At 35.5% G+C, this 11,753-nt stretch overlaps 1 protein-coding gene across 1 annotated transcript in view; it reads left to right on the top strand.

Moving 5' to 3' along the window:
• The first annotated feature begins 455 nt into the window (after positions 1-455).
• Positions 456-11,753, top strand: part of CDH19 (cadherin 19) — a 36,458-nt gene continuing 25,160 nt past the window's right edge. Inside the window, exons 1-2 of the mRNA XM_036245807.1 lie at positions 456-647; positions 3,303-3,597. Coding sequence (XP_036101700.1) covers positions 456-647; positions 3,303-3,597 — 487 coding nt within the window. The remainder of the gene's footprint in view (positions 648-3,302; positions 3,598-11,753) is intronic.

Genomic DNA, 11,753 nt, shown 5'->3' with positions numbered 1-11,753 from the left:
AATAAATTAATTTAAAAAATAAATAAAATAAAAAAGCAATGAATAAAATCAATAAAGAAAAATTATTTAAAAAGAAAAAATATCTATCTGAATGTCAGCAATCAATCAAGAAGACACCAGGCAACTTTCAAAACTTCAGGCCAAATTGACTGTAGCTTAAACTGGACTGTGCCCAAGCATGCATGTACCATTATTCTGTTCAAGTGATTGCTGAGCTACAAAACAGAATTAATTAGCTTTATTGAAACAGAAGTTAAATGTGTATTTTTGTTCCATTTTTATGAATGCAGAAGTTGTATCCTTACTTTAGCCATTATGTGAGAAAATGTTATTTTTAAAATGGTAATTTTGTTTTGTGTCTTGTTCTTTAGGAATGTGAAAGATACTTGAGATTTTCGATGGCAACATACTGGCTCTTCTGAGGAGTATCAGTCAGCCGGCGTCAAAAGAGCAGAATGAATTGTTGCTTATTTCTGCCTTTTATGTTAGGGATTTCTCTCCTATGGCCTTGCCTTACAGCCACAGAAAATTCCAGAACAGAGGAGGTTAAGCACCCAGTGGGTTCTCGGAGAGTGAAGCGTTTCTGGGTGTGGAACCAGATTTTTGTAGAAGAGGAGATGCGTACCCCTAAACACCGCATTGGCCAGGTACTGGCTTCCTGAAGATGTTACAGGAAGTGCCACTGTATCAATCTAAATCAATGAGGAAGTTTTCGCATATGATAAATTCTAACATTTCTCAGTAGAACCACTGGAAAACTTCAAATGCCAGCGTAATCAATTGCTTCCTGTTTGTTAGGCCCTGAAGAATCCACACAAGCCCTGGATTTCCCCTCTCACATTAGGCTCACGTGAACGCACAGCCTTCATTATCAACATCTGGAAATTTGAGGGTGTTAGTTTTGTTAATGGATCAGGCAACTGCATTGAGAACAATAACGTTACCAGAGTATTTAGCCTGCTTTCCTATTATGCTAAGTAGGTGTTGATATACCCCTCACTCCCTTTTAATGAAGGAGATTAATACCGAATTCTTTTCCAGTTCAGTAGCTTCAAGCACACACACACACACGCGTGCACGCGTGCACACACGCCCGTGCGCACACACGTGCGTGCGCCTTTGATTAGTGAAGCTGAAATACAAAGAAGAATTATTTTCACTTTCTTTAAGAATGTATTTTAAGAGAATTTCCTTCATGAGAAAGACCATTTCCTATTTATGCTTTTGGTTTTATTATTCTTTGATTTTCTTTAAACAGAGGTAATTACAATATCATGTCCTTTCCTGTGAAGCTCTTTCTATAGATGAATGAACTGAAGTGAGTTTAACCACTAATTAACTGGCAGTAAAATTTAATTGGGCCCAAAAGGGTGAGGCACTCACAATTCATTAAATTTTTCCCAGTCCTGTCAGGAGACCTCCAGTATTTGCCTGATGTCCAGATGCAATAGGACCTCATCTATTGCATCATCTCAATGTACATGAGCACATTCAACCAAAGGCTTAGCCTAGGCAAATAGACACATTTCAAATTGTGCGCACGCCCGTGTGTGTCCTGCAAGTAATGTGTCTCGTCCCTTTTTATTCTCTAAGATGACTGCCTGCAGGTACATCACAGGCGGAAGGCCATGAATGAAGTCCCTAGTTAAGTGTCTGCTACTTCAGTGAGTCTGTGTAGCCACATTTACAGTGAATTGCACAGAGCTGCACGGTCTCTCCATTCACAGAAAGGGCGGCAGGCCACCACCGGCGGGTGACTTTGGTGAGCAAGAATCTGCGGAGAAGTGTATCGCTGCAATAGAGCAGGGGAGACTCCCTAGCTAATGCACATTTTCTAGTTTTTATTTTTCTGCTCCTTACACAGATCTTAACCCCCTCTTCACAAGAATAGGTTTTGCCTATTTTTGCCTTCTCTAAATATATTTATGAAAATATCCAACCAGATATTTTCCCTTCAACAAGCTCCTGAGGCTTAAATAACATACAGATAACTGGTTTAAAAGAGAGTAATAATACATGCTTAGGTGCTTATAATTAAACAGCTGGTAAAAATAGAACCTAGTGGATGTATCTGACATAATTTTCTTTTTGATCTATATATTAAAAGTGATTAATTTTCACAAGTAAGTAAAAATATAAAGTCATATTGATTTGCCGAACTGATAATAACTGCCTAATTGAGAAAATACTTTTTGAATGGGAATATGGAAATTTTATAATACTAGAAGCCATGAAATTGAAAACGGTTTAACTGAAGCATCTTGTGATGTTAAGAGGCAGATGTTCAAGAAAAAATGTTTTTTGCTTTTTTTTTTTTTTAACTTAGTTCTGTGTCCATAAAAATTCAAGCTCACTGATCTATGAAAATGACCATATAAATATACTTGAAGTACATGTATTCATTGCTAAATTTGACTTATTTTTATTTAATATTGAACTGAATTTTCAAACTACATCAAAATGATATTTGGCCCATGCTTTACTTTCATATGCTATATTTATTTGAGAGGACATTTGTTTTCCTTAATTTCTTATTAGGTCATAGAGACTTCCTTTTTACTTTATGATAATTAAGTACTGTCAAATTATAAGAGCTAGAACTTTTTCATTATTTTTTTATTAGTAGTGCCAATTTTTTTATTGCATGGCATGGAAATTTAACACATTGTTAAAATTATTAAAATTAGTTGTTTGAGGTCTTTTCAGATATTCTCCCCAATCATACAGAAAAACTTGTTAATTAGTCCAGAATCATATGCACTGTACCTTGAGCTCTCTGAAAGTTATGAATTTAAGATTGTATTTCTTGGTTCACTTTGTAAAATTTCAGAGAAGCTCTTACTTTGAAGGAGGGCATATTCATAATTAATGAAACGAGGAAACCATAGAGTCACAATAATTAGAAACTTATTTGAGCCTTTCCTCTTTATATAAAAGTAATTTAGATATAAAAAATAATAAAACATACAATGTTACCTATATCACAATTACCCTTGTTTTTTATGTATGAAATTCAAAATTGTATTAACACTATGTATGAGTGATAAACAGATTTACTTTGCTTTTAAAAATCAAAATAATGTGAGCACAAGAAGAAAAGGTATAGTTGAGAATTGAGTAGAATAGGCCTGGAGGTAGAATTTAATCTTAAAATGAATATTATACCTTATTTAATATTGTATGGGAGTGATGAGGGATTATTAACTTGGAGAATAATATACAGACAAGAAAATAAAGTCATTACAATTGACTTGTCTGTTTCGACATGTCTGGAAACTAAATGATCTCTCTTCGGCTTGCAGCTGAAATCTGATAAAAACGACGGACGCCCCTCTTTGCGGTACAAGATTTCAGGAGAGGGAGCGGGAACTATTTTTTCCGTTGATGGAAAATCAGGTCTCTTGTACGTGCTCCAGAAGCTTGACAGAGAGGACCAGGCCTCCTACACTCTGAAAGCCCACATGATAGACATCTCTACTGGGGAGACTGTGGAGCCTGAGTCCGAGTTCATCATCAGAGTTACAGACATCAATGACAATGAACCAAAATTCCTAGATGGACCTTATGAGGCCGTTGTACCAGAGATGTCTCCAGAAGGTACTGCACATTAATTTACATCAGACATATATTAGCAGTGAACACAGACTTGAGATTTTATGCATATGCTTTGGAAGTGAATTGTTTGAAAATTCTACATTTGTACTTACCTTCTACACGCATGTTAAATAAAATATTTGAAATAGAAAACGATTAAAATTTTGTAACAATAGTACTATGTATTGCTAAATCATTTGTCTTGATAAAATATATTCTCAGTCTTCAAAGCAATAGGGAAAAGGTTTAAGGTGTTTATTTGAGTGATCTAAAAATACTTTAGCTTGTCCACTTACTAGTTTCTTCACTATAAGAATTTATTTTCCAAGAAAATATATACTTTTGTATCAAATAAAAAAAATGGTGATCCTAGCAGATATACACGTACAAATAGAAGTTCATTTATAAGACAAACATTCTCTGTGCATCAGAATCATGGAACATGAAGCCTAAAAACAAAACAAATTGGTCAAATACCTCTGTGAAGCATGATACACTTTCAAGTTCCTTTTTAAACCCCATGTTACTTTATAAATATTTTAAATATAAGACATGTAGAAAAGAGTGCTTTTCATAAGATATAAGAATTGACTAACTTGGGAATCAGAAATGTCTTTCCAATAGGCGGGGAATTATAGTGTGGTTATGTAAAATGTGTCCACCCACTCACTGAGTCAGAAAATTCTGATAATACGATATATAATTACATTTAATGTATACAGTTTTCTAACACGATAAACTTAAATGTGATTTAATAATGATCGTTTAAGATGTTGCTTCCGTGCTCAGAAACCGTTTTACTTGACCGTTGGATTCATTAGCCAGTGAGTCTAAAAATGTATATTCCATGGTATATTTTTGTGATCGTTTGTTTCTAACATTCCAGGTAGTAATTTAAAGACCTCTTGCTATGTGTGTTCAGGACATAGGTCATTAATTACAGCATAAACAGATTTAGCTGTGTAATATGTGTCAAGACCAATTATCGTTAGATTTAAATGACATTAATATTGTTCTATTTAGTAGTAAGGCAATAAAACATTATTTCCCCTCAATCTCCTCCTCCTCCTCCTCCTTATCCCCTTCTACTCCTTCTTCAACAAGTATATATTATGGATCTAACATGTTTTAGGAACTTCCCTTTGAAACTGCAGATTTCATTGTGGAGCAGATATACGAATTAACCGCTAGTATGCAACTTACGGTTTAGTTATAACAAAACGATCACTATTTTAAATAAACAAGGTAATATTCGATACTGGAAGTTCTGCAAGTATAAAGTGTGGGGAAAGTCTGACGATGGTTCATTGACTGGAGGAAGTGGGGACATTTCAGCAGGTGCTGTTTGAAGGGAATGGTACAAAGAGGCCAGCCGGCCCTGTTCCAGGAGAAGATGCTCACAGCGAGGTGATGAGGACTGCATTACGCCCACGGGAGTTGTTGGTCTAGAGCGGGCATGGAGGCGTGGCACTGGGTGAGATCCTCCTGAAGGGGAATGTAGGTCCTGATGAGAGAAACATGGCAACTCGACTGTTGAGCCAATGGGGGCTGGCTGGTAAATTCACATGAATGCGATTGGCCAGCGATGTAGGAAGAGACACGGGATGAGGTGTGGCAAAGGAAGCGATCCTGCAACCACGTGGAATGCTGCTGGGAGGCTGAATGAAATCAAGGCAGTGGTGATTTGACTGAGCGAGTTCAAGGCCCTAGGGTGTTCGGTCAGAGCGATTTGGTTGAATGCGTGTAACTAGGATGTGTGGGAAATTATTCTGTTGCATGAATAGAAGGAGAAAAGGAGGTGACAGTTAATGTAGCCACTGTAAACGTGCTGTGCTATAGGGAGAAAATAGAGAGGTGAGGCAGGAGATGGAGAAAAAGAAGGTAAAAGGGATTTTTAAAAAATCATTGCTTAATCATTTATGGAGATGGGGCATTTTACAGCATAGTTTTATACTATAGGAAACGATGCAAAAGAAAAGTAGCTTTGAAGCAAAGTAAGACGGATATGATTACTGGAAAACTATTCTTGAGAAAAAGCTATGAAATCTAGGGCAATAAGGGAGGGGACAGATGCAGGTAGGTTAACAAACTGCTTGATAACCAACCAAGTAATAAGAGGTTGTTTCTATTTTATCAGCGAGGCATGAGGCGCAGGCAATCACGGAGAGTGGAGGGGAAGAATTTAGGGAGAGAAGAGGAGGTACAAAACAGGCATTTTGCAGAGTTGGCGAGCAAGCCCATGATGGAACTCCAGTGTGTACAACACAGTATTTATATCGTGGCACCGGGCTGCAGCCTGGCTGTGGTTGATTTGATGGAGGTCACAAAACATTGGTTTGGTCTGCATGATATTTGGCTACTTATGCTCAGAATTGAGAGGTTCCAGTACATATTAACCTAGTCAATCTGTCATTTAATACAGCCTGTGGAACTGCCAGTCAGGGTTCAGGCTGTGTTTGGAATCATACCAGAAGCACTGAGCACTTTTCATATCTGTCCATGGATGGAGGGGGTCAACGGCATGATGGGCAGCTGCAACCAGACGTGTTCTGGTATGGAAATAGTGGACTATCCCCATCGCTCTGCCAATCATCTTGTAGACAGTTTCCCTCTGGAACATTCTTACAGTTATTAACTTTGTTTATTAATAATATGTGTAACTTTTCTGTTTCCCTCAATATCAATATTTAATTAATGGATACTGTGGACTTTATTTTACTTGAATATATCTTTAATTCTTCATCTTCTCTCCATAATGGTTGTCATTTAACAGGTTCTTGAGAGTTACTCTTGCTTCCAAATTCCCTACCCACCTATTTTATCTCTTACAAAGCAGCCAGTGAACACATTTTATTCTCCACTGTCTTTCTTAAATATGTTTGTGTTTTATTAGTGGCTATCACTAATTATTATATTTGAAGCTGTACTTTGAGCTTAGAATTTGGTGGACTACTAAATGGAATCTACATTTGAGAATAATCAGAAGAGAAAATCAAGAAAACTATAAAACCACTTGTTGCTTATTTAACAAATAATATTTATTTACAAGTAATGTCTATTTATAAATAAGATTTATTTACAACTAATGATGGGCTTGTACTGCTTACATTTATATTTGGAATGCAGTACTTTTAAACAAGAACTATCAGAAAAAAATGTTTTCTCACTCGTCAGTCTGTATTTACAAATATTATGTTTCTTCCACACAAAAATATAACATCTAGCCCTGGCTGGTTTTGCTCAGTGGTTAGAGCGTTGGCCTGAGGTCCAGAGAGACCTGGGTTCAGTTCCCGCTAAGGGCACGTACCTCGGTTACAGTTTGTCCCCAGTCCTGGATGGGTCGTGCAGGTGGCAGCCACTCGATGTGTCCCTTTCACATCGATGTTTCTGTCTCTCTCTCCTTCCCACTTTGTCTGAACAAAAAATGGAAAAATGTCCTCGCGTGAGTATAAAATATATTTATATATATATAATCTAATAGGCCAAAAATCATACAGTACCTGAGGTTTGGGATGATGAGTAAATGAATGAGTGCATGGATTGATAAAAATGCTACAAAAGTGCCCTGGCTGGTTTGGCTCAGCGGTTAGAGCGTCGACCTGCGGTCCTGAGAGACCCGGGTTCGGTTCCTGCTAAGGGTGCGTACCTCGGTTGCAGTTTGTCCCCGGCCCTGGTCGGTCGTGCAGGTGGCAGCCACTTGATGTGTCCCTTTCACATCGATGTTTCTCTCTCTCTCTCTCTGTTCCTCTCTCTCCCTCCCACTCTACCTGAACAAAAAAATGGAAAAATGTCCTCGGGTGAGAAAAAAAAAAAAAATGCTACAAAAGTGATTAGATTGGTTTGGAAATTAGCAGAAAATATTGGTCGATGTAAAATCCAAGGAAATGCCACAGGTGTGAGTTGAGGCCCACAGTGACTCAAAGTGCTTCAGGTAGTCTTTTTTTATTTTTATTTTGTATTAATTGAATTTACTATGATGACATTGGTTAATAAAATTGTATCGGTTTCAGGTATAAAATTATATGGTACTTGTCTTCATCTTTAAACAGTATCTTCTAAATTCTGAAATTTATCAGTGTAGAATTTTTAGAAATATACCTAATTTCCTAAGGAACATACAATCTACCAACTGTCTCGTGAAGCAATAGCAAGTCTGAACAGACCAAGGAGATGGCATCAATAATCAAACACTTTCCAACGAATAGAAGTCCAGACCCAGTGGCTTCGCTAGTGAAGTCTACCAAGCACTGGAAGAAAAGTCAACGCCAATTTTTGTCATACTCTTCCAAAAATTTGTAGAGTTTGGGATATTCTCAAACTCACTTTGAAAAGCCAGTACTATACTGTTATCAAAACCAGATAAGTGCATCACAAGGAAACGTTTTTTATCTATGATAAATATAGATGCAAAATTCCTAATAAAATTCTAGCAACCCTAGTTCAACAGCACTTTAACAGGGTCATACACTATGATCAAGTGGGATTTATCCCTGAGATAAGAGAATGTTTCCACATAAGCAAAGCAAACATCATACACCACTTTAATAGAATAAAGAATAAAGATCATATGATCCTCTCAACAGACACAGGAAAAACATTTGACAAAATTTAACCTTGTTAACAAACTAGGTATAGAAGTAACACAGATCAGCATAATAAAGGCCATATAAGACAAACCAACAGCCAATATCATACTCAATTGTGAAATGCTGAAACTTTTTTTTTCAATCAGGAGAATGGCAAAGATAACCACTCTTAAGTACTGTTATTCAATATAGTACTGGGAGACCTAGACAAAATAGTACTAAGGAGCCAAGAACATTCAATGGGGAAAATACATTTATTTCAATAAAGGGTGCTCGGAAAAATGGATACTCACCTGCAAATGTATGACATTGTACTCCTATTACACTACTCACAAAAATGCATTAAATTGAAGACTGAATTAAATTAAAGACCAAAATTATTAAACTCCTAGAAGAAGACATAAGGGAAAATCTGTTTGGCTTTGTCTTGGCAATGATTATTTGGATGACCCCAAAACAGAAGCAACAAAAAATAAATGAACAATTAGACTATAAAAAATGGTGTAACGATCAACAAAATGAAGAGTTAATTTAGGGAATGGGAAAAAATATTTCCAAATCATCTGTCAGTTAAGGAGTTAATATCCAAAGTGTAGAAGGATCTTACCCAACTAAATAGCAAAACAAAAAAACAACCCCAAACAACAACAACAACAAAAATAATTCAATTTAAAAATGGGCAGAAGCCCTAAATAAACATTTTTCCAAAGAAGACATACCAATAGCCAACAGATACATTTAAAAATGCACAATATGACTAAATCATCAGGGAAATGCAAATCAAAACCACAGTAATGTATTACCTCACAGCTGTTAAATGTCTGCGATCAAAAGTAAAGAGATAATAGTGTTGATGAGGATGTGGAGAAAAGAGAACACTTATGCACTGTTGGCACAACTGTAAATTGGTATAGCCTCTATGGGAAAAATAGATGTTCCTAAAAAGTTAAAAATAGAACTGCTATATTACCCAGCAATCCCACTTCTGATTATATACCAAAAGAAATCAAATCACTGTCTGAAAGAGATATCTGTGCTCCCATGTTCACTGCAGCATTATTTACAATCACAAAGACATAGAAAAAGACCTGTGTCCGTCAACAGATGAAGAGATAAAGAACAAGTGATAGACATATACCATGAAGTAGTATTGAGCCATAATAAAAATCATGAAATACTTCTGTGGGCGATACCATGGTTGGACCTTGAAGGCATTATGTTAAGTGAAATAAATCAGACAAGGACAAACACTGTTTAATCTCACTTATTTGTGGAATCTACAAAAAAGTTAAAAAACAAAGAGCTGAATAGTAGGAGCCTGGAGGTAGAGGTGGGGGAAATGGGGAGAAGTTGATCAAAGTCTACAAACTTCCATTTATAAGATGATTAGATTCTAGGGAACTGATATATTGTATGGTACTTAACAGTACTGTATTATATGCTTAAAAGTTGCTAAGAAAGTAGTTCCGAATTGTTCTTACCCCAAAAGAAAAATTGTGATTATGTGAGGTGTTGAGATATTACTTAAGCTTATTGTGAGTATAATTTCCATATATATATATATATATCATCATGTTGTGTCTTTTTTTAAAAAATATATTTTTATTTATTTTTTTTAGAGAGGGGGGAAGGGAGAGAGAGATAAAAAAACATCAGTGTGAGAGAGAAACATTGATTGGCTGTCTCTTGCATGCCCCTTACTGAGGATTGAGCCTGCAACCCAGGCATGTGCCTGACCAGGAGTCCATGGGAGGATGCTCAACCAACTGAGCCACACCAGCCAGGCATCATGTTGTGTATTAAACTTACATAACGTTGTGTGTCAATAGTATCTCAGTAAAGCTAAAAAAAAAATTTAACTTTAAAAATATTTGTTACCAATATGGCCATTATAAAAAAGAGATTAAATTAAATGTATGTAAAATTCATACAGATTTAGGTCATTTAATTTTTTGTAAATTAATGTGTAGCAGAGATTTCTCAGAAACATAAGTATCTTTGTTTCTTAAAATAAATCAAATATGAAAATTAGATTCTATGAAACTTATGCCTTTGGACACATGAACCGTAAGTGATTTAGATTGTGATGGATTGCTCTTTGTGGTCTCTTTGAACACATTATTATTTATTCTTAATTTCATTTAAATTCTCTCATATTATTAAAAGTGGAGGTATCAAAACTACAACCCAAGAATATAAGAATGACCTAAATTTCAGGTGATCATGGACAGAAAAACAAAAATATATGAATACTTGGCGCGTTTAAGGTGACAAGTGGGAAATGCCTTCTCTTTCTTGAGTTTCTTTGGGAGGTTCTAGGTTGTAAAGTAGTTGCATCTCAAGTATAAACACAGTAAGGATGGGCCAATCAATGCTTGTAAAAGACTAGTAATCTTTGTGCTAATAAAATAAGTTCTCAGTGTGAATGAAGGAGCAAATGTACTGATTAAACCACGATTTCCATGATGGATCTGATTTCTGAAAATTATCTTTTTACTAGCTCATCTGATATCTTACATCTGTTTTTGTTGTTACCAAAAATCACAGATTCAGACTGCACATCAAAATAATATTGTGTAATTTGTGCTACTTTGAATTTGTCCATGATAAGTCAATATCCTTTCAATGAATTTGTTTCAGATTAATCAAAGTATACTCGTACTAAATATGTGAGTAAAAATACCTTTCCTGTTAGGCAATTTGTATCTTCATTCCAAGAAAAGCCTGTTAATATTTTTACCACTGAATTTAAAACAAAAACATTGCATAGGAAAATAAATGAGCCCTTTGGAAATCTACAGTTCAAACCTTGGCATTCAAGCACGGTATTAAATTATAGCGTACTGTTTGTTTAGTATTCTATAATAAATGCCAACTTTACATACATAATGTTCTTGCCACAGGTCGCTGACTTATCTACTGCTTACATGATATCTAAAGTAGTCTGTGTATCAAAATGTATCCCTCTTTTCCATTTTTATGTTTGGATGCCTCCATAATCACGAGAAGATGAAGCATTCTGTGTGAAATATGAGACATCGCCATCTAATACTTTTGTTACTAATATTAAGCATTTGGGTGAGAATTATTTAGTCCTCTGTAATGCTTCTGGTTTATACTAAAATTCATATAAATCAACATGGGCAGCACTACACTATTCTTACATTAGATTTTACTCTAATGGATACATAGGTCTAAAGTGTTGGGAATATAATTGATGCTGCCAGTAATGCCTGCAATCTTCAAAAATTGTATGCAGTTTGATAAGTTGTAGCACTTATTAACATTATCACAGAAAGCATAATTTATATGTAATTCCTCAGATGTAATAAATACTTTATATTAACATACCATTACTTCATTATAACTTTCTGTCTGTGTCATAACAAATGAAAAAGTATGTCAGCAAATAAAGATTCTGAGTACTAAATCATTATTTTTCTCTCGAGCACTTGGTATAAGTTTACATTTTGTGTGACCTACATAGCAATGCATTTTTGCAATACGATGTATCTGATAAAATAGACAAAGTCAGATATTATTTTGAATTTGTTTTCAAAAAGTCCTTCTGCA

The sequence above is a fragment of the Molossus molossus genome, unplaced genomic scaffold, assembly GCF_014108415.1.
Source record: "Molossus molossus isolate mMolMol1 unplaced genomic scaffold, mMolMol1.p scaffold_m16_p_6, whole genome shotgun sequence".
In the NCBI taxonomy this organism is placed as follows: domain Eukaryota; kingdom Metazoa; phylum Chordata; class Mammalia; order Chiroptera; family Molossidae; genus Molossus; species Molossus molossus.
This window is presented reverse-complemented; position numbering and strand designations above follow the sequence as displayed.